Source organism: Bufo gargarizans, chromosome 3 (genome assembly GCF_014858855.1).
Source record: "Bufo gargarizans isolate SCDJY-AF-19 chromosome 3, ASM1485885v1, whole genome shotgun sequence".
NCBI classification, from domain to species: Eukaryota; Metazoa; Chordata; class Amphibia; order Anura; family Bufonidae; genus Bufo; species Bufo gargarizans.
In genome coordinates this window covers 255,258,424-255,282,117 of record NC_058082.1, presented here as the reverse complement: position 1 = coordinate 255,282,117, position 23,694 = coordinate 255,258,424, and the positions used below count along the sequence as shown (strand labels likewise).

Here is a 23,694-nt window from a genome sequence, read left to right as displayed (position 1 = left end):
CGAGCCGCAAAAACTGCGGCTCGGATGCGGACCCGAAAAACTGTCGTGGGCATGAGGCCTAACTGGAAGCATTTTTATATAATGTCAAGAATACAAAGAGTCAACATAGTCAGTTCTGAATGACTTGTGTATACATATATAAAAATTACCGTAGGTAACGATACACATTGCTGCGAATCAAACAGCCTTTCACGTATTGTTCTTTATGCTATACATAGATGATGATGGTTTAGTTAGAATGTGCACTATGGACGACATATCCCCATGAGTGAAGAGAACACAACGGGTGGTAGTGATGCAGAATTCCAGTGGCAGGAGACCTCAGAGTAGTTTATAAGGTTGGCATATAAGTTTTTTTTATGCTTACTTTTAATTACTTAAAATGCCTTTTAAAGAGCTCATCCCTCTGGTAGCAATTCAAGAAGGTAGGACATCCACGTACACTCTGTCATCAATCTCTGTAAGAAATAAATATAATGATTAAAAGATATATAATTAATATATAGAACTGCGAGAACATTGGTTCCTATGACTTTATAGATCTAACAATGGGTATCAAGTCCTATTTCCACCCTTTGCTTTACAGACTTCTCCCTGTTTGGTTGGTTTTTCTTATTTAGTACTGGAGCTTCTTTCACCTAGTACTGCTTGTTTATTAACACAGTGCTGTTTTTTTCCACTTGCAGTTTTAAAAACAATGATGTGGAAAAAAGTAGTGGCGTGTTCATTCTTGGTGCGGATTCCGTGTCAAATGCACATGCAAACTTCCAATTATATAGCTCTGTGGCTATACTACATTTTTTATTACAGTACATGCAAAAGTTTTCAGATCCAGTTTCTGGTTTGAAAAATGTACAATATTTTTCGTGGCACAACCCCTTTAACCCATTGACCCAGCTCTTTTGGTAAAATCTTGAATTTAAAGGGAGTTTGTCACCTAATCTGAGCGTTTTAGACCGCTCAGATCAGGTTATAGACTCCTTTGCCCTCATTCCAATGTTACCTTTATTTGTGCTCTCCCACGCCGAGATCTTCCAAAAAAGACTTTTAAAACGTATGCTAATGAGGTCCGGCAAGTGCCCAGAGGCGGAGTTACTGCAGCAAGTGCCCAGGCCCCTCGGCGAAGTGCCCAGAAAACCACACCTCTTTCACCTCTCTGGCCCGCCCTCATTTCCTGTTATAACCTCCTCCTCTCCCTCACAAATCTTGCGCCTGCACCGCTTCACACTGGCCCGCACCTGCGCACTGCTGTGCCCATTATGGGTAGCGGAACAGGGAGTTGCACTGCTCATTCGCCGACCCGCCCCTTCTTTGGCCTCACTATAGCCCCGGCGGGATTTCGAGGTATGGACGGCGCATGCACAGTGCAACTCCAGCAGTACATTATGAAATGTAAAAATGAATCAAGCCAGCAAAGGAAGCAATATTTACAATAACAATACATTAGTAAGTGCTTTGTATTAACTTTCTCTACATGATAAATGCCACTTGCTGAAGTGAAAAAAAACCCTTTAACCCCTTAAGGACCCCTGCTGTACATGTACGACGCTGGTGTACGTCACTTTAAGACTAGCGCCGTACATGTACGGCGGGCTGATCGGGCTGTTCTCACCCGATAACCGGCATGTGCCCGGCAGTCACTGACAGCCAGGCCCCTGCTGCATACGCCAGCATCGGTGAAGACACCGATCCTTGCGTATTAACCCCTTGTATGCATGCAGAGGGTTTGCGGAGGGTACAGGTGACCTCTGCATCTCCATCGGGTCCCCGCACTGCAGTGGCAGGGACCCGATTGCAGAGAAGGCAAGCCTGACGCCTTCCATAGGCATCAGGGTTTGCCTTCTACGGAAGCCTGTGAGATCCAGCCCTTAGGCTGGGCCTCACAGGCAGGCTATCAGAATACAAGCTGACATGCAATGTACATTGCAGAGGGGATCAGACCCCAGAAGTTGAAGTCCCAGAGTGGGACAAAAATAAAAAGTAAAAAAAAGTGTTCTTTATAATAAAAAATAAATAAAGAAAACCAGACATATTGGGTATTGCTGCATCCACCCCTCACCTGAACGCCGCAGAAAAGAATTAAATAAAAACTGTGCTAAAACAATCATTTTTTTGTCACCTTACATCACAAAAAGTGCAACACCAAGCGATCAAAAGATGTATGCCCCCAAGATAGTAGCAATCAAACCGTCACCTCATCCCGCAAAAAATGAGTACCTACAAATGAGTACCAAAAATATGTCTCTCAGAATATGGAAACACTAAAACATTATTTTTTTTAGTTTCAAAAATGCTTTGATTGTGTTAAAAGTGATTTAAAAAAAAAAAGAAAAAAGTAGACATATTAGGTATCGCCATGTCCATAACAACCAGGTCTATTAAAATATCACATGACCTAAACCCCCAGGTGAACACCGTAAAAAAAGCCATTTTATGTCACCTTACATCACAAAATGTGTAATACTAAGCAATCAAAAAGTCATATGCACCCTAAAATAGTACCCATTAAACCATCATCTCATATCGGAAAAAATGAGCCCTTACATAAGACAGTCGCCTAAAAAAATGAAAAAAAAAACTATGGCTTTCAGAATATGGAGACACTAAAAAAGAATTTTTTTTTCAGAAATGCTGTATTATGTAAAACTGAAACAAACAACCATATTTGGTATTGTCGCGTCCATAACAACCTGCTCTATAAAAATAGCACATGATCTAACCTGTCAGATGAACACTGTAGAATACAAAAAATAAAAACTGTGCCAAAACAGCTATTTTTTGTTACCGAACCTCACAAAAAATTGTAATATAGAGCAACCAAAAATTATATGTACCCTAAAATAGTACTAAAAAAACTGCCACCTTATCCCGTAGTTTCCAAAATGGGGTCCCTTTTTTGAAGTTTCTACTCTAGGGCGTGCATCAGGGGGTTTTCAAATGTGACCTGGCAACTTAAAATTATCCCGGTGAAATCTGCCCTCCAAATACCATATGGCGTTCTTTTCTTTCTGCGCCTTGCCGTGTGCCCGTACAGCAGTTTATGACCACATATGGAGTGTTTCTGTAAACTACATAATCAGGGCAATAAATATTGAGTTTTGTTTAGCTGTTAACCCTTGCTTTGTTACTGGAAAAATTGATTAAAAGGGAGGTTAAATTCTGAAATGTCATCTCCATTTTCCTTTAATTCTTGTGGAACACCTAAAGGATTAACAAAGTTTGTAAAGTCAGTTTTGAATACCTTGAGGGGTGTAGTTTCTAAAATGGAGACATTTATGTGTGGTTTCTATTATGTAAGACCCACAAAGTGACTTCAGACCTGAACTGGTCCTTAAAAATTGGGTTTTGGAAATTTTCTAAAAAGAATTAAGATTTGCTTCTAAACTTCTAACCCTTCTAATGTCCCAAAAAGGAAAATGTAATTTACCAAATCATCCAAACATGAAGGAGACATATGGGAAATGTAAAGTAATAACTATTTTAGGAGGTGTCACTATCTGTTTAAGGCTACTTTCACACTAGCGTTCGATCGGATCCGTTCTGAACGGATCCGATCATATTAATGCAGACGGAGGCTCCGTTCAGAACGGATCCGTCTGCATTAAAATGGCGAAAAAAGCTAAGTGTGAAAATAGCCTCGGACGGATCCGTCCAGACTTTCAATGTAAAGTCAATGGGGGACGGATCCGCTTGAAGATTGAGCCATATTGTGGCATCTTCAAACGGATCCGTCCCCATTGACTTACATTGTAAGTCTGGACGGATCCGCACTCCTCCGCACGGCCAGGCGGACACCCGAACGCTGCAAGCAGCGTTCAGCTGTCCGCCTGTCCGTGCGGAGGTGAGCGGAGCGGAGGCTGAACGCCGCCAGACTGATGCAGTCTGAGCGGATCCGCTCCATTCAGACTGCATCAGGGCTGGACGGCTGCGTTCGGGTCCGCTCGTGAGCCCCTTCAAACGGAGCTCACGAGCGGACACCCGAACGCTAGTGTGAAAGCAGCCTTAAAAGTAGAGATATTGAAATTTTGAACATTTTTGGTAAATTTGGTATTTTTTATAAATAAAAATTAAATATTTTGACTCAAATTTACCACTGTCATGAAGTATAATATGTGACGAGAAAGCAATCTCAGAATAGCTTGGATAAGTAAAAGCGTTTTAAAGTTATCACCACATAAAGTGACACATGTCAGATTTGCAACTACTGGGGACTACTGCATGAGGTCTTCACTGCACCAATGCATGCGTGAGATTTCAGGGCCAAATTTCAGAGCAGTGAGAAAGCTTGGCCCTGTAAGTGTCATTGGGAGAGGGGGTGGTAATAAGGAGAGGTGGAGGTGAAGCAGTGCTCTGTGGGGCTAGGCAAGCTCCTCTGTGCTCTGAGCACCTCATTTGCATAGCACAAAAAATATTACTGATTCCAGAAATAAAGGCTTGTTTTAGTTGTCAATCCTACTAGGCCATATGCACAGTTTAATAGGGTTGATCATGGTGACAGATGGTCTTTAAAGGGGTTCTCTGGGAATTAAGAAAATGAAAATACTTAAATATTACTTTATAATAAATATATTTCCAAAAATCTTTCATTATATATTATGGCTCATTTTGTCGGGGGAAAGCAAAATGGCCGCTGTCCTATTAGTTCACACAAAACCTGTCCTAATCACACAGGAGGACAAGTTACTTCACAACACTGAGGTAAAGAGCTGCCTCATCCTCCTCTCCTACTGGTCAGGGATTATGATCCTGAATACAGCTGATGAACTTTAGCTGAATCTCTGGGGAGTTTAGTTCAGAGGAGACATGAAGTACAGAGAGGACGGACAGGACAGACTGTGGTGATATGCTGCTGCTCATTACCCCCAACCTCCTCTCTGTACTTCATGTCTCCTCATCATTTCCATTCCCACAGAGCAGATATGAGGATGAGGCAGTTCTTCAGCTCAGTGTTGTGAAGTAACTTGTCCTCCTGTGTGATTAGGACAGGTTTTGTGTGTATTGGTAGGACGGCGACCATTTTATTTCTTCTAGTAATTGCTCCGTAGACAAAACTAACACAAAATCTAGAGAGGACCCTGTCTAGGAAGGGTTTATAAAGTATCAAACACTTCTGCCTATATGGCTACTAACCACTCTTGTCCCAGACACTAAAACTTAACTTTTACTTCTTTATTAAAACAAGTGAAAAAAGGTAAACACATGTGAGCTAACTGAAAGATTAAAACTAGCTATACCCCATAAAGTGCTCTTCAAGACTGGTATACAACATAGGAGCGCAGGCGGGGGTGCACTGACCCGCACTGACTTTCCCAGATCCTTGCTATATTAGCTGAGGTATTGCACTGTGCCTCGTTACTAATAGCCCCCCACGATTGAGGCGTGAATTGTGGAGCAAAGCCAAAGTTTGACACTAAGCGCACAGAGTTCAGTCTAGCACCGGTGAAGTACAGCAATTAAAACCTAAATTCTGGCAGAATTTAGGTTTTAATTGCTGTACTTCACCGGTCTTGAAGAGCACTTTGTGAGGTATAGCTAGTTTTAATCTTTCAGTTAGCTCACATGTGTTTACCTTTTTCACTTGTTTTAATAAAGAAGTAAAAGTTAAGTTTTAGTGTCGGGAACAAGAGTGGTTAGTAGCCGCATAGGCAGAAGTGTCTGGTAGACAAAACTAGCCACTCTAACTAATGAAAGGTATTTGGGAATATATTTATTATAAAGTAATATTTAAGTATTTTCATTTTCTTAATTGCCGCAGAACCCCTTTAAAGGGGTTGTCTCACTTCACCAAACTTATTATATAGAAAAAAAATAATACAAGTCACTTACTAATGTATTGTGATTGTCCATATTGCCTCCTTTGCTGGCTGGATTTATTTTTCTATGACATTATACACTGCTTATTTCCATGGTTATGACCACCCTGCAATCCAGCAGCAGTGGCCGTGATTGCACATTATAGGAAAAAGCACCAGCCTATGCGAGGAACCAGAGAGGTCGATGCTGACCACCACTGATGGATTGCAGAATGGTCTGGAAATTAGCAGTGTATAATGTTAATGAATTTCCTCTACATAATAAATGCTATTTGCTGAAATGAGACAACCCCTTTAAATATTCTGACCTTCACTTGTTATAGTCAATGTTCTAAAGACCTATGTCTCTTTCCATTTTACCCACTAAAAATGATTTTACATTTGAAGAATAAATGCAAAAGATCAACACGCTTTAAAACATACAGGTATTACTGCTATTCAGTTACCTTCATAGGTCTCATCCAGTATGACACGTTCCATGGAACCTTTTGATTGGGGGTGTATCTGCTCTTTGTTGACAGGATATATCAGATTATGCACCAATCCCTGATTGGGTTTTCCATAAGTAGATATGAGTTCCCTGAGATTTGTGAATAATATTTCTTTAACTCCTTCAGCTGCCTGAAAATGCAAAATAATATAGTGTTACTTAAATCATAGTAAAATCCACAATATATATATAATATTTCTTATTGTAATGAAATGATTAAAATTCAGTATGCAGAGTTTGTGGCAATAATCCTAAGGATTGGCCACGAATCTCCTGAAGAACCCATTTAAGACCACTGAATTTATTGTTTTTAGAATACAAAATAGTCTAAAAATCCTATTTTTTATTGAATGCTCTTTGAATGGTTATATTTATCATGCACAGTGGTGGTATATTACTAGGATATGTAATCAATTTATTGTTAGTTGCCTTAGTTCAAGTTAATGGGGCAGTGCTGCTGTTCCCTGTACAGTTGGCTGTAAGGAAAACTTTGAATGGGGTGTAGTGCTAAACCACTGCAGAAAACAGTTGTGTGAACTGACCATTAGGTTAGTAGAGTTCCTAGAAGTCAGTCTGTCACTGACTACAAAGTGATGGAGTATTCTATGTGTGATGGGAATAACCCTTTAAACTTAGATTATTTATGGCTAACCATAAAAATACCCAGCATACTTACAAGGCCAGGAAATTAATACTTTAGCTAGTGCAAAGAGGATCGGAACGATGCCAGATGAGGGTGACAGAAGTATAAGTATCTTTTGGATTCATGGAGGTTGCTGTTTTGGCATTAAGGCCCACAGGAATTTTTTTTTTGTTTGTTTTGTTTTTGCATTACCTCTTTAAAAACATAACTTTTTTTGTCAGCAGCCTTACAAAGGCTTGTTTTTTTTGCAAAGTGAGTTGTATTTTTTAAAAGGTTGGTGCCATGTATTAAAGTTATTCCCTATCCAGAAGATATGCAATAACTAAATGATCGGTTGGGATTCAACCACTGGGACCCATACTGTTCCCAAGAACGGAGATCCCTTGTTACTGCCATGATGGAGTGGCAGGCCAATCATGCGCTTGTCATAATAATCTGCCTGCATAGCTGTGCATGAGGCACAGCTCAGCAGGCAAAATGGCAGAACCCCATTCACCATAATAGTTACTATTATGGTGAATGGGACAAGGGATCAAAAGATCCCAGGTTCTAGCCCCCTAAGGGAGCTAAATGTCATTAAAAAGTACCTTTTATGGGTCCGGATATTATAATATAACTAGTGGATTCTGTGGGGCACACCAATGGCATATAAGAAAGCTTAGTATTTTCTGTATGGGCTGCTCCATTCGCCTGCTGTGTGTTCACTTTTCCCACCTTGTAGGTAAATTCATACCATCGGTACAGGGAGGAGGAGACGGCCCTGTTTCTCCCAGTAAGCTGCCCAATTGCAGGGGAGATCGTCACAGCCAGGGGGAAAAAAAGCTTACCCAGACATACCCCCATTTTCACCTAGGCAGCCCCCCTGATATGAGCATTGGAGCATTTCAAGGCTTTTTTTAGGAGATCTGGTGATGTACTGGGCTCTCCATGGGGAAAGCTAGGCGGAGGCTTCCGCCTAGCAGTGAGCCTGGTGACATCACCGACACTAATGGGCTGGCTTTAGCGATGCCCATTTTAAGCCATTTGCAGTTGTCTGATGTTTCCTGCATCTCACGGTGTAACTGCACCATCCGTTTCACGTTGTTGCGGTTTGGACCTTACTTTTCCCCAGGTACGCCGCTGTGGTCCATGCCCTCCCCGTTTGCTGGGGGGTACGTACTGGTAGCTTACCCAACTAGCAGCGTTGGTCATGTGACATGTAATCTTTGTAATCACATACGACTTCTGTCAATATCTGCATGCCCATAGACAAGGTTGTAATAGCATGTGTTTTTTTTTTTTTTTTAGGTCAGCCTCCATTCTCAGTTGGTTGTCAAATGCACCTTTTGATCAGGTAGAAGAAAGAAAAAATAAATAAATCGGGGGAGTTTGAGTTTGATGTTATTAGCTTACACGATTCTTGTTACGGGTGGGTTTGTCTCATCAGGTTACGGGTCCACTACTTGCCGTTTTTCTTCAGGTTAATATACGTCAGGTTCCTGGTAAGTCTCATTTATTCTCAGTTGCGGTGTCACGAATTTCAACCTGTTTACATCACGCCTGCCACCGCGTGTTTCGTAGTTTGCATGTTTTGTCCAGTCGGACATTAACTCGGTAGCTCAAGCTGCGTTCTCCCTGCGGGCGTTGGTAGTTCACTTACAGTCACAGGGTTGCTCACCGGTGCCCGGAGTAAAAAATAAAAATAAAAAATAGTATTAAGAGGACGCTCAGTGGTAGACAGGGGATCAGTCGGGGTTGTCACTACACTTTACCATGTTCTTTAATGTTAATGCATGTCTAACTCCCATAGTTGAAACCGAGCTAGTGATTGACGGTCATGGGGGCCCGCTGTAGTCGGGATTATGTTATCTCAGGGCATTCCCTCCGCTTTCCGTTGGTCAGTCTTCTTGGTGATTGGTGGCACTGGTTGGAGTTCGGTAGTCACGCATACTCGAGTTGTTAAAAATGTCTGTTATCGTCAGCAGTTGCAACATGTCGCATGCGTCTGACATAGTGGAATTTTCCGTGGATGAGAACGTCACCGGGATTTCAGAGGGTGGCAGTGTTCTGTCGCTCCGAAGCTGGACCATTACCAAGCTCACATCAGAGTTGTTGAAAAGGGGTATCCCGTTCTCAGGCCACTGCAAGGAAGGTGGAGCTCTACCGCTTACTTGTGGTGGGTATAGCCAGTCATCGCCAAGAAGAGGTGTCCGTGGCCACAGTACAGACTTCTCTTATGCAGTTGCATTTCATGATTAATAACTTGACGTCTTCAATATTATTACTAATATTCAGGCGAGGTTGGAGACAGTGGAGTCTCAGGGGGCAGTTGTCTCTCATCCACCACGAGATGTACCAGTCGCCGCCACATCTGCCGCGGGTTGCTCAGGTACAGTGTCCCTTGTGCCCAACATCACACCTGCTCATTTCATTCTGGCAAATATCAAGAAGGACATAGTTGAGGGTAGAGACATTAATCTAGCTTCCTTTCTGATTGCCACTCGAGATCTCTCCGACAACAAAGTTATTGCCTGTGGTGAGGTTTCGGTGGTTCTTAAGAGCCGCAATCATAGGCTCAATCGGAAGCTAACGATTACGGAATTTGTTCTGGCGTTCAGCTTGTACAGGGATGTCATCTGCTCTGCCTGTCCAGAGAGGAGTTGGATCTCTACCTTTTATAGAGTTACTGATTTGGGGCATTAGTATGGCGGTGCAGCGTTTTACGATTACCACTGTTCTTTTTCTGCGAAAGCAGCAGCAGCACTCAGTCAGTTTCAGTTTACCACTAATTGGGCCAACATAGACACTGAGATTTTCTGCAGACACTTTTTAGGGCTTAAAGCCCCATTGTGCTCACTTTGTCAGTCTATATTCCACACTGCTGAATGGTGTCATAGTACATCTGCTGGCTAGGAGCGGAGTTTCAAAGTCTCTTCAGCTGGTCCGTCGGACGCTCACAGGGGTACCGGCGTGGTGCAAACATTTAGGGAAATCTCAGATTTGCAACAACTTTAATTTCTCAGCTTGTAATTACAGCCAGTGTCGTTTGCTTCATGTCTGCACCAATTGTTTCAGAGCTCACCCTAAAATAACATGTACATTAAAATCAGATAAAGCATACATGAGTGTCATAAACACTGATTATTTACAGTTATGGCTGCAAGGTCATCATGATCCGAAGTTCGTCAATTTCTTGGTCACAGGGTTCATGGTAGGGTTCTATACAGTCTGCGGAGAGAGCCCCAATTTCAGTGGACGTTATTAGAGGCTGAGTTAGAGAAAGGGTTTCTCATAGGACCTTTTTTGGTGTCAGCATTCAACCACTGGAGGGTGAGCCCGGTAGAGGTAGTCACAGGTAAATTTAGCAAAAAGGAGAGGCTGATCTACGACCTCTCAGCCCCTCATGCTTCTCACATTGCCAATCTAAATTCCCTCATTCCGTCAGAGGAAGTCAGCATGAAGTATTTTACAATAGATCAGGCCATAGCAGTCATAATGCAGTTAGGGCCTGGAGCCTACTTGTCTAAGGCAGATATATCCGATGCCTTCAAACTCCTTCCCATCATGCCTGCGCTCTGGCAATGGCATAAAATGGAGGAGTTTGTACTATTTTGCCACAAAGCTAACGTTTGGCTCCAAAAATAGCCCTTGGTTTTTTGATCAGTTTGCGCAGGGCCTGCATTGGATTTTGGAAACCAAGTTCTATTGCGAACATGTCATCCACTATCTGGATGATTTTTTATTAAATAAACTGGGACGTACACCGCAGGGACTATAAACTTTACTAGCAGTTTTTTCTCAGCTAGGTGTGCCGGTGTCACCCAAGAAGGTCGAAGGCCCATCCACTGTCATCACGTTCCTGGCCATCGTGCTAGATTCAGGGAACATGTTAGCCAAACTGCTAGATGACAAACTGGAAGGAAGTCATCCACAAGTTCACTGTAGTGAGGGTGGCGATGAAGGCGGATTTACAGTCGTTATTGGGCTTGTTAAACTTTGCTATGCGCATTATTCCACAGGGTAGTTTATTCATTTCCCGTCTGTTGGACCTTCTTTCCGCGGCACCACATCAGGATAGCCCAGTAAAGCTAGATGGCCAGGCAGTAGCACATCTAGTCATGTGGGACCAGTTTCTGAACCACTGGAATGGGATTTCTTTTTTCATTCCCGGCTTCTAGTTCGTCTCCCATGGTCTTTTCTGATGCTTCCGCTGGCACTGGTTTTGCTGCCATTTTTGGCACCCACTGGATGGCTGGGACATGGCCCGGAGAGGTTAGACAGATCCTGGATTTTCTACAGACTTCAGCCTTGTTCAAACTATACCCCATAGTGGCTGCCGCATATGTTTGGGGTAGCTCATGGGCCAGTTCCACAGTCGTGTTCATTTCAGATAATTCGGCAACAGTGGACATTTTAATGAAAGGTAGATCTAAATCCCCACACGTTATGTCTTTCGCGAGATATCTAGTTCAGCTCTCGTTACAGTACAACTTTCACTACTGTTGTTCCCATGTCCGAGGTACACAGAACGTGGCGGCTAACGCGTTGTCATGGGCTAACTTCTCCCTCTTTTCACAGGTCATGCCAGAAGCGGACGACATAGGGGCTTTGATTCCTCCTTTCTCAGCATTAATTCTGGACTAACTAACCATCTGGTTACTGCACACAGCCTGGTATCCAGATCATTGTAATTTAACACAGCCAGGAGTCATTTAACACAGCCACAACATAGGTTGGAACACGTTCGGCAGGTTTCAGGAAAAATACCCCCAGGGGAATACTAGCTTTATAGATTATATATTGGCGAATCATAGGTTACTGTCACCCAGAATTACTGTCTCACAACACTGTTCTGTCCTACCTACAACATTTTTCCGCCATAAGTCATCCTGAGCAGGGGGTCCCTATTTTCTGCTCACGTTATCAAGGCCGCATTGTGGGGTTTGGGTAAATGTAGTACGGGAGGCCAGCCACGCAGACAGGCTGTCACTTGCAAAATCTTTTGAGACTTGTCTGACATGCTGGATAGAGCCCCTCTCGGTGTACTCCCCAGTCTAGTGCTTAAAGCCGCCATCTACTTAGCATTCTTTGGCTTCATGAGGCCGGGCGAGTTCACGTGCACTTCCACCAATAGCAGGTTTGGCAGCCTTAACCAGTTGAGCCGGAGCCAGGACGGTTACACACTGTCCTTACCAGTCACCACACGTCTCAGACAGGACCCCCTACTCAGGTCACTTTCTTTTCCAACGTCCCATTCATGGTGCCCGGTTCAGGTCTTTCAGCAGTTACTGACAGCCTTAGCGGACCGTGACCCAGAGAGTCCTCTGTTGCCGTTTCCCACGGCTCCACTCACCACATCTCAGTTTGTGCATCATGTCCGTATGCTGGTGACCAATTTAGGGTTCAACCCGGCTACTGTGTCGGGTCATTCCTTCAGGATAGGTGCTGCTTCCGCTGCCTCCAGAAACAGAGTGCCGACCTATATTATCCGCAAACTAGGTTGTTGGCGCTCTTGTTCTGTTTTAATAGGTATATACCTCAGCCTAATCGAGAGATGTTGCTCGCATTTCAGAAGTTGGTCACGTAGTGTTTGTTTGTAATAAAGTATTACTAATCATTTAGTTGTGGTGTTTTGCCCTATTCAGGCGTCTCTCCTACGCAGCGGTTATGGCACAATTCAAGCCGCTTAGGTCTAGTTAGTTAGGCAGGTTGATGGTCACGTCCCTAGTTGCCTACGTCACATAGGTAATCCGTAACCACAAGTATAAAGGCCTATTTATTGGCCTTCATTTGTGGGAGGGGCATCAGCAGCCTTCATTAACCTGACAGGTGTTCCTCTCTGGGCTCAGCGTCGGTGCTGTGTACCCTCCCAACCCTCCCTTCCTCTTCATGTTACATCTTACAGGGTATGCCCTCTTTAGGCATCCCTCCTACGCAGCGGTTATGGCACAATTCAAGCCGCTTAGGTCTAGTTAGTTAGGCAGGTTGATGGTCACGTCCCTAGTTGCCTACGTCACACAGGTAAGCCATGACCACAAATAATATATGATGCTAAGGCTTTTGAGGAGTAGAAACACTCATAATATCGATAGCATAACATTCAAAGTATAACATTTCCTTACCTGAATAATGTAATGCCCATCAATATTTTGAAAAATTCTGTATGTATAGATCAATCTTCCATACCTAGCAATGCAAGATTGAATCATTAGAAATGTATAATAGAATTGAGTTATATTTAAACTTTTCTTATTCTCTATGTGTCTACCCATTCTTAGAGATTAACATTTTCTGCCTTGACACATGTATACTGTATAACATAACTAATTGATCAATGCTGTGTGCTCTGGACTATGAGACTTGATTAACCTTTTTAAATAGAAACTGTATTGTTCTGTCCTCAGATGCAAATCCAGTTGTTTCTGTTTGTTTATCAGTTTTGACATTGCAATTTACCTGTGTTGTACTTCATCTGCATTATATTGTATGGTAACAGCACCATCTATTGGTGAGTTTAGTGTATTTCGTCTAGCCTGTTTTCCTATGCATTATGGGAGTCCCAGGGCATTGTGGGTAGTTCCTGGTTCTTTGTAGTCTTGTGCTTGTATTAGAAGCAGTAGCCATCTTAAGTCTTTGTGAGAAGCCACTCTCTAACTGGTTCTTCTGCCCCATGATTTCTTATACAGCTTGTTTGAAGCATAGTTGGTAAGGACACTATCTATGTGACATTACACTGTAGTTATTATATTTTCTTGTATTTGATAGCTCATTATCATTGTATTATCTTATGTACTGTATGTATAGCGGATATTCTTTATTCATGCCATGTACTATGAATATTTATGTTCTGAAATGTTACTGTTTTATTCTGTAGTTTCACCTCTCCTGTCATCCTGTCAGTCTACTAGCAATAAAGAGAAGGTTAAAGCTGAACAGTCTTGTTTTCTCAAGAAGACAGGGGGTTTAGCTACATGTCAGATTACACACCATGCTAGCATGTATGAGGACAGTGTAAGTATAGCAAGTGCACTCTACTGAGGGGGTAGTAGTTTCACAATATTGAACTTATAGCTACTTATTTAAAGGGGTTCTCCGGGATTAACATTTTGATGACCCATCAGCAGATTAGCATTTGTCCTTTTATTTACCATAAGGACATGCTGACTACCCTTAGTATTGTTGATATTAAATATTAAATAAAGCTGGTATAATAATGGTGTTACTGCAGTAACATTCTTTTGCTATAACACTTAAAGGGGTTGTCCAAGTTATATTTATTGATGACCTATCCCCAGGATAGGTCATCAATATCAGATCGGAGGGGTCCGACACCCGGCACCCCCTCCGATCAGCTGTTTGAAGAGGAGACTCGCACGGTGTCAGCGCTGCCTCCTCTTCACTGTTTACTTTCTAGCCGTTGCATCTGCAGTGGTGAGCAGGTGTAATTACACCCAAGCCGTCCTATTGAAATGAATGGGAAGGCTTGGGTGTAATTACACCTGCTCACCACTGCAGATGCAACGGCTAGAAAGTAAACAGTGAAGAGGAGGCAGCGCTGACACCATGCGAGTCTCCTCTTCAAACAGCTGATCGGAGGGGGTGCCGGGTGTCGGACCCCTCCGATCTGATATTGATGACCTATCCTGAGGATAGGTCATCAATAAATATAACTTGGACAACCCCTTTAAAGGGGTTGTCTTACTTCAGCAAATAGCATTTATCTTGTAGAGAAAGTAAATACAAGGCACTTATTAATATATTGTGAGTGTACATCTCCTTTGATGGCTTCATAAATTTTTCCATCACATTATACCCTTCTCATTTCCATGGTTATGACCACCTTAGAATCCAGCAGCAATGGCTGTGCTTGCACACTATAGGACACAATCACCGGCCTCTCTGGTGGCCGGGACTGTGAGTGAGATAGGATCGCACTTTTTCCCATAGTGTGCAAACACGGCTGCTGGATTGCAGACAGGTGGTAACCATGGAAACGAGAAGTGTATAATGCGATGGAAAAATTAATTAAGCCAGCAAAGGAGGCAATATGGAGAATCACAATACATTATTAAAGAGGTTGACCCACAAAAAATATTTTACAGTTTTCAAAACAGCACCTGGATCTGGATTATTTTGTAATTGCGTGTAATTTAAAATGTATCATAGGCACTGAGTTATTCAATAAACTATATCTGTATAGCGCCACCTGCTGTTTATTTTTTTCTTATTTCTTTCCAGCTCACTGAGATGGCTGCACATGCTCAGTTTCATACGTCAATTGCTTCCTTAGCTGTGATAGGGACAGAACTCCAGCAGAATGGACACGACTCCAGACCTTCAGTAAGTCAATGAATGGGGAGATCTCTGGATCCATATGAGGTACAGGGCTGGTTCTAGCTTTGTTAGAAAAAGATTGTCATGTACCATATTGTATCTAATTTTAATTTTTTTACATTAGTAATGGGATAACCCCTTTAACTGCCTTGTATTAACTTTGTCTACATGATAAATGCCATTTGCTGAAGGGAGACAACCCCTTTAACGGTATCTTGGTGTAATATACAATGCGTTTAATAACACAGGTATAATAATGGCTTTATTGTAGTAAATTACTTTTACTATAACACTTAACAGTATCTTGTAGTAATATGCAATACACTCAATTATCTGGGTATAATAATGGCATTACTACAGTAAAATGCTTTTGCTATAACACTGAATAGATTATTTCAGTAATATACAACGCATTCAATAACATGGGTATAATATTGGCATTATTGCAGTAAAATGCTTTTACTTAACACTTACCAGTATCTTGCAGTAATATACAACGCGTTCAATAACACGGGTATTATAATGGCATTATTGTAGTAAAATGCTTTTGCTATAACACTGAACAGTATCTTGCTGTAATATACACAGGGCCGGCGCCACCAGTAAGGCGACTTAGGCAGTCGCCTAGGGCGCCATTTAGCAGGGGGCGCCCGTTGAGGTAAAAAAAAAAAAAATTGGTTATGTAGGTTCGGGCGGCCGGCTGGCGGCGCCCCTCATGCTGCGCCTCCTGAGCGGCCGGCTCAGTGCTGCGCAGCCTGCCTGCGCCTGCTGACTGCTGTGTTGTTAATGTAGCGTGGCCAAGCTCTGTTCGGTCCGGGGTACAGGAGCATTTGTTTCCTGTACCCGGCCGGACTGAAAGGAAGTGCACACTAAGTGAGCACTTCCTGGCAGTCCGGCCGGGTACAGGAAACAAAAGCTCCTGTACCCCGGACCTAACAGAGCTTGGCCACGCTCCATTAGAGGTGACAAGGGGGAGGAAATGAGAGTGACGGGGGGGGGGGGGGGGAGTAGAATGAGAGTTACAAGGGAGGGGGGAGTAGAATGAGAGTGACAAGGGAGGGGGGAGTAGAATGAGAGTGACAAGGGGGGGAGTAGAATGAGAGTGACAAGGGGGGGAGTAGAATGAGAGTGACAAGGGAGGGGGGGAGAAGAGAGTGACAAGGGAGGGGGGGAGAAGAGAGTGACAAGGGAGGGGGGAGAGAAGAGAGTGACAAGGGAGGGGGGGGGAGAAGAGAGTGACAAGGGAGGGGGGAGAAGAGAGTGACAAGGGAGGGGGGAGAAGAGAGTGACAAGGGAGGGGGGAGAAGAGAGTGACAAGGAAGGGGGGGAGAATGAGAGTGACAAGGGGGGGGAAGAGAGTGACAAGGGAGGGGGGGGTAGAATGAGAGTGACAAGGGAGGGGGGGTAGAATGAGAGTGACAAGGGAGGGGGGGGGGGTAGAATGAGAGTGACAAGGGAGGGAGGGAGAAGAGAGTGACAAGGGAGGGAGGGAGAAGAGAGTGACAAGGGAAGGGGGAGAAGAGAGTGACAAGGGAGGGGGGGGGGGGGGAGAGTGACAAGGGAGGGGGGGGGGGGAGGTAGAGTGACAAGGGAATGGGGAGAGAGTGACAAGGAAGTCCCCAGAGCCAGACTGCAGCCAGAGACCAGATCATATTTTTGTCCTGGTGGTAAGTAGACAATGCAATATGTTTATTATTTAATTGTTTAATTATTAATACTACATTGGAAACTAATTTACCTCACATTTAGGGTCCATTCACACATCCGTGTGGGTTTTGCAGATCCACAAAACACGGACAGCGGCAATGTGCGTTCCGCATTTTGCGGACCGCACATTGCGGACCGCACATTGCCGGCACTAAGAGAATATGCCTATTCTTGTCCGCTATTGGGGACAAGAATAGGACATGTACTATTTTTTTCAGGAACGGAATTGCGGTCCAAAATTCCGGATCTGATGGGGGGGGGGGCGTCAATTTTTATCTTGCCTAGGGCGGCAAAAATCCTTGCACCGGCCCTGAATATACAACATGTTCAGTAACACTGTGTATTTCCTTAAAATGCTTAATTACAAACGGTAAATAGAAACTGTTTTTTAGAAAAATAAAATGGGGCAATTCCTCAATGTTTGCAGCAGAATGTACACTGTTGGGGGCTGGCAATAGGCTGGTGCCTAACTGTAGAAGCCTTTATTTGCAAATAAAAAAACCTGGCTGGCTGTTCATACAGAAAAATTCAGACACATTTCATGCAGAGTTTCTTGCAGGATATTGTAATGAAGAACTAGTTGCCAGCAAGTTGTATGAAACAACCTGGACAGAGACCAATCCCTCATTCATTCTCTATGCTAAGCTTTCCATTATAAAACTCTAATATCTACCCAATTATATATCCATATTTTCTCCCTATGGTGCCCCTATAGTGTACCTAGCAACTGGCTGCAATTTTTTTTTGGCAGACACTGCCACAATACATCCTTTCACTAACTGGGAACAGAATGGTGTTTTTTTTCCTTCTGAGCAGAAGGACATGCCTACATACTGCCTCCTGATTGGCTGATCAGGCTATCAGCCTCTGAGCCAATCAAGGCAAGCCTCCCCCCCCCCCCCACTTCCTCTCACTGTCATGTGATCCTTCATTCTCTTTATTCCCCCACCATTTGTCAGAGTAAAATGGCACAGGGCGACATTTTACGCAATTAGTCCCAAATGAATGAAGAAACTTTGGATTCATTTGGCAGATGATTTTTTTGGGACATTTGTAACAAATCAGATTTGTTTGGAATCGATTTGCTCATCTCTAGTACAGTGCATTAGGTGAGCATAATGTAAGCAGTTCTTAGCTACTCATTACTAGTAGCATCTATGCTTTCTAATGTAATTGATCGCAATGCTAGTGCAGAATAGCTGAAGGCCTCTCACAATATACTAAACTAATGTACTGCACTGTACAGTGGCCCCTAGGTAATATACAGTCATGTGAAAAAATTAGGACACCCTTTGAAAGCATGTGGTTTTTTGTAACATTTTTAATAAAAGGTTATTTCATCTCCGTTTCAACAATACAGAGAGATTAAAGTAATCCAACTAAACAAAGAAAACTGAAGAAAAGTCTTTTCAAGATCTTCTGTAAATGTCATTCTACAAAAATGCCTATTCTAACTGAGGAAAAAGATAGGACACCCTCACATGTATTCCCTCTTAAATTGGCTCAGATCTCACACAGGTATATCACACCAGGTGCACATAATTAGTAGATCGTTACTCTGCATGTTGAATGAGGCTTGCCCTATTTAAACCTCAGACATTTAGTTTGGTGTGCTCCTGACTGTTGAAGTGAGAGTGAGCACCATGGTGAGAGCAAAAGAGCTGTCAGAGGACTTCAGAAAAAAGATTGTAGCAGCCTATGAGTCTGGGAAGGGATTTAAAAAGATCTCAAAAGATTTTGAAATCAGCCATTCCACTGTCCGGAAGATAGTCTACAAGTGGAGGGCTTTCAAAACAACTGCCAACATGCCCAGGACTGGTCGCCCCAGCAAGTTCACCCCAAGAGCAGACCGCAAGATGCTAAAAGAGGTCTCCAAAAACCCTAAAGTGTCATCTCGAGAACTACAGCAGGCTCTGGCTACTGTTGATGTAGAAGTACATGCCTCTACAATCAGAAAGAGACTGTACAAGTTTAACTTGCATGGGAGGTGTGCAAGGAGGAAACCTTTGCTTTCCAAGAGAAACATCGAGGCCAGACTGACATTTGCCAGAGATAAAGTTGACAAAGACCAGGACTTCTGGAATAATGTTCTTTGGACAGATGAGTCCAAAATTGAATTATTTGGACACAACAGCAGAGGACATGTTTGGCGTAAACCAAACACAGCATTCCAAGAAAAGAACCTCATACCAACTGTGAAGCATGGAGGTGGAAGTGTCATGGTTTGGGGCTGCTTTGCTGCAGCAGGACCTGGTCAGCTCACCATCATAGAATCCACGATGAATTCTACTGTGTATCAGAAGGTGCTTGAAGAACATGTGAGACCATCAGTTAGAAAATTAAAGCTGAAGCGGAACTGGACCATGCAACATGACAATGACCCAAAACATACTAGTAAATCAACCAAAGATTGGCTGAAAAAGAAGAAATGGAGAGTCCTGGAATGGCCAAGTCAAAGTCCAGATTAGAATCCCATTGAGATGCTGTGGGGTGACTTGAAAAGGGCTGTACGTGCAAGAAACCCCTCAAACATCTCACAGCTGAAAAAGTTCTGCATTGAGGAGTGGGGTAAAATTTCCTCAGACCGATGTCGAAGACTGGTAGATGGCTACAAGAACCGTCTCACTGCAGTTATTTCAGCCAAAGGAGGTAACACTCGCTATTAGGGGCAAGGGTGTCCTATCTTTTTCCTCAGTTAGAATAGGCATTTTTGTAGAATGACATTTACAGAAGATCTTGAAAAGACTTTTCTTCAGTTTTCTTTGTTTAGTTGGATTACTTTAATCTCTCTGTATTGTTGAAACGGAGATGAAATAACCTTTTATTAAAAATGTTACAAAAAACCACATGCTTTCAAAGGGTGTCCTAATTTTTTCACATGACTGTATATTATAAAAGCATAATAATGGTGTTTGAAGGACTCTGTACATGGCTGAGCCAGGGAAGTTATCTCCAGAGGCTGGACACCGAGGAGACCCACAAAAGAGGGACTATGGAGGCATGACTGGGAGACTATGGAGTTGAATTATTAAGACAGGCATGTAGTATGACGCAATCAGATGTTCTTCTGATGTAAGAAGTGCCAAATTTATTAAAATGTTTATTTATCTCAGGATGTCTATGCCAGCTAGTGTAGATTTCAGGTATAATTTATGTTTTATGGTGTAAATAATGGTAAACCTCTAGAGGTACACAGGCCATGCTCCCTACTGCTCATGCCCTACCCACTTTTAGAAAAGTTGCGAATGCAGCACTAATAAACAAAAAAGTCTAAATTTTTGGTGCAAAAGGGGTATCACATGAAAAATAATTCAGACTTTTCCATGCCAGAAGGTTAGAAGACATAGATACTTTGATTATTTCTGCCAATGTTCACGTGTGAATAATTCCTGGGTACAAGACTAGGAGGAGGGTGATGGTGGAGAGGGCATATCATGAGGCTAGGGCAAGGTAGAGAACTGCAGTTAAGTGTGAAAAAAACAGGAGAGATGTCAGTACTGGGGCAGGATGGTGATGAGTGACAGATGATACCAAAGAACCTGGAGATGTCCGGTCCTGTAAAATGTACTCTCAATGTGCAGGTGACTTTGTGATCACTAAACTTTGTATTTGCAGAATATTTGTGGCTGTGTTCCTGTTACCGTAATTAACAACACATCAGCACTAAAAGTTACACCACAAAAAATGTAGCCAAGACATCTGCAGACCAGAGAAACTAGGGTACCTGCACAAAATTGCAGAACGGATGCAGACCCATTTTGCGGATCTGTGAATGGACCCTTATTGTCCGCGTCACGGACAAGGATAGTACTGTTCTATTAGGGGCCAGATGTTCTGTAAAAAACTGAATGCACACGGATGTCATCCGTATATTTTGCGGACCGCAAAATGCTGAAAAAGCCATACGGTCGTGTGCAATACGCCTTATGCCTGCGTTTGCACAACACAAGGTGAACGACTTTCCAGGGTTCTTTTGGGAATCTCTGTCTCTCACACTGATCTCAACTATGTGGTGCTGTACTGTTTCTCCTTTTTATTATTCTTGCAATTAATCCATTTTTATTTTAAAATGTTTGCAAAAAAAACATAGACGTTAAGGTCCAGAGTGGGTGAGGAGCTCCAAAGAGCGCAACATTAAAGGGGTTGTCTCATCGTGGACAATGGGGGCGTATTGCTAGGATATGCCTCCATTGTCTTATAGGTGTGGGACCCACCGTTGGGACTTGCACCTATATTGAGAACGGAGCCCGGCAAGGTGGTGGCTGGAGGATTCTGGTCCGGCCACCACCAAGCCGGCTCCCCATAGAAGTGAATGGGAGCGTACCGCGCATGAGCGGCCCCCGATCACATTCATTTCTATAGGGCCGACGGAAATAGGTTTGGCTATTTTTGCCGGCCCCATAGAAAATGAGTGGAGGGCGGCTGCGCATGTTCAGTGGGCCCTCCTTCACGTTCAGGGCTCCGTTCTCGATATAGGTGTGGGTCCCAGTGGTGGGACCTGCACCTATAATACAATGGGGGCATATCCTTGCCATATGCCCGCATTGTACATGATGAGACAACCCCTTTAATGGTTATATTCATTACAAGATATATAGTACTGAGTAAGTACGTCTGTGAATACCAGTGCAGGCCACTAACTAGATACCTACTAATACCTCCCAACTATTTGGACGGTCAAAGAGGGACACTTTTGGTTTATTGTGTGAAAGATCCATTTTTCCTGCATATTTGTGCACTTCAATAGTTTTATTTTACACAATAGTGCAGAAATTATCTGAATTTAGAAATTTCTAAAATCCAAATTGCATCAAATAATGAAATAATATAGAAAAAAAAACACTTTCTGGATCGATATTGTAAATGTAATTGTCACAGTGCAGTTGACTGTGACACGGATTGCCGTATGTACTCTCTTTAGTTGCTCTGGCTTAATGGCTGCAGGTGCTTCCTGTGTATGCTGGTTGCTATGGGCTACGTGTAGTTTGACCATCTTGATCGAAAATCCCACGTGAAATCTTGCACAGTGTTGTGACGTCATACATCCCTACGCATGAGATTTCGCGTGGAATCAAGATGACCATGGTGGCCTCTTCACGTTCAAATGGATGAGGTGAGTTAGATTTTTTTTTACCTCCATTTCAAGGAAAATTGATTCTTTACAACGAAGCAAAAGGAAATTTGGCTTTGCGGGAAATAGAATTTTCCCTGAAATTCAAATCAAAGTCCACTTTGGATACTTCGATTCGCTCAACCCTACTTACAATAGTAGATTTCACCCTTATAAGCGGTGGCAGACTTTACAATCAATCAAATCAAGCAAAAGCTTGGGACCCTGGAAATCAGAGGACCCCCTGCTTGCCACAAGCAGTTGGATGTAAAAAAACAACAACAAAAGGGGCAGACTTACTACTGTGCAGCTCAGTTCAACTGTAGAGCAGCAGCAGAAGTGCCCAGGCTGTGCTACTAAGCTGATTGTGGGGCTTAGCGGGCCAACAGGGTCAAAGTAATAGTCATTTATATGGTGCTTTATATATTTACACAGGATTGTGAGCTGGCTCAAGTCCCTGGGGCAATGTAATAAAAAAAGTAATAAAAAATAAATGTATTAAAATGAAATATAGTTTGTTTAACCCTTTAAGAGTGTTTAACCAAACTTTCAAAGTTTATAAAAAAAATAAGTGCAAGGCAGCACACTTTCTTATGAAAACACAGCCACTCAAAGGATCAGTAAATGTTAGGGGCAGATGGGAAGCACTAATTCAAAAGCTTGTTATTTTGTCTGAGGGTGCTGTCAGTCAATGATATGACTGATTACTTGACTTCAAGGCCTAGAATGAGGGTGCTGCCACATGGATTTTTGATGCAGTTTTTGAAGGCAAAATCAGAAGTGAATCATAAAAAGGAGAGAAAGTATTAAAACTAAATGCTACTCCCTTTTTGCTAACCTGCTCCTGGTTTTGGCTTCAAATACTGCATTAAAAAAACTGAACATGTGGCAGCACCCTTAGGTGTATGAGTAGCTTTATGAACATATCAATGATCTGGCTAGGGCTACTTTAACATTAGTGGCACGGACCTCCGGCAGGCTGTTCTGTCGGGTGAACAGCCTGTGCGATTCGTCCTCCCGCTAGTGACCGTGTGCCCCCGGACTGCCACTCCGTCCCTATTGACTATAATGGGGGCGGTGCAGAGTTCCGGCGGAGGCACGGCAGCGCACGGCGAGAGGCTGCCGGAATAAATGTTGGACATGTCGTAGTTTTATTCCGGCAGCCTCTCGCCGCGCCTCCACTGTAACTCTGCCCCTGCCGTAACTCTGCCCCCACCCCCATTATAGTCAATGGGGACGGAGCGGCAGTCTGGGGGCATATGGTCACTAGTGGTAGGACGGATCCGACAGGCTGTTCACCCGATGGAACAGCCTGCCAGAGGTCCGTGCCGCTAGTGTGAAAGTAGCCTAATTTTTGGGGGATCACTATTGGAGTGCTTGTCTGCTGCTGTGCATATTTATACATTATACTTTCAGTGCAAGCAAATAAAAAACATACTTACAAGACACACAGGCACAACGCTCCAGGATAGGATTCACTGTCCCTTAGCAAAAAGCATCCATTCTTTCCTTTTCCGAGCAGAAGATTTTCACAAGTTTTAATACTTATGTTGCCATGGTAACATGGCAGATCCATTTTATAATGGTCAAAATTATTTGAAATACAGAGAAACTGTAG

The 23,694-nt window shown here is 43.1% G+C and overlaps 1 protein-coding gene across 1 annotated transcript; it reads right to left on the bottom strand.

Annotated features, from left to right (window-relative positions):
* Nucleotides 1-417: 417 nt before the first annotated feature.
* Nucleotides 418-23,664, bottom strand: LOC122931516 (SH2 domain-containing protein 1B-like). Its single transcript, XM_044285580.1, has 4 exons — nt 23,519-23,664; nt 13,048-13,111; nt 6,260-6,434; nt 418-458 (listed from the first exon to the last, which is right to left on the bottom strand). Exons 1-4 carry the CDS (start codon nt 23,650-23,652, stop codon nt 418-420), a joined length of 414 nt encoding a protein of 137 aa, XP_044141515.1. The 5' UTR covers nt 23,653-23,664.
* Between the last annotated feature and the right edge of the window lie 30 nt (nt 23,665-23,694).

What these genes read in the sequence shown, in the direction of transcription:
- LOC122931516 (XM_044285580.1), bottom strand. Translation starts at nt 23,652, where the DNA reads ATGGATCTGCCATGTTACCATGGCAACATAAGTATTAAAACTTGTGAA. An exon ending in ATGGGCATTACATTATTCAG is followed by an intron (nt 6,435 to 13,047) that starts GTAAGGAAATGT and finishes TTGCATTTTCAG; the next exon opens with GCAGCTGAAGGAGTTAAAGA. An exon ending in ACTGGATGAGACCTATGAAG is followed by an intron (nt 459 to 6,259) that starts GTAACTGAATAG and finishes TATTTCTTACAG; the next exon opens with AGATTGATGACAGAGTGTAC.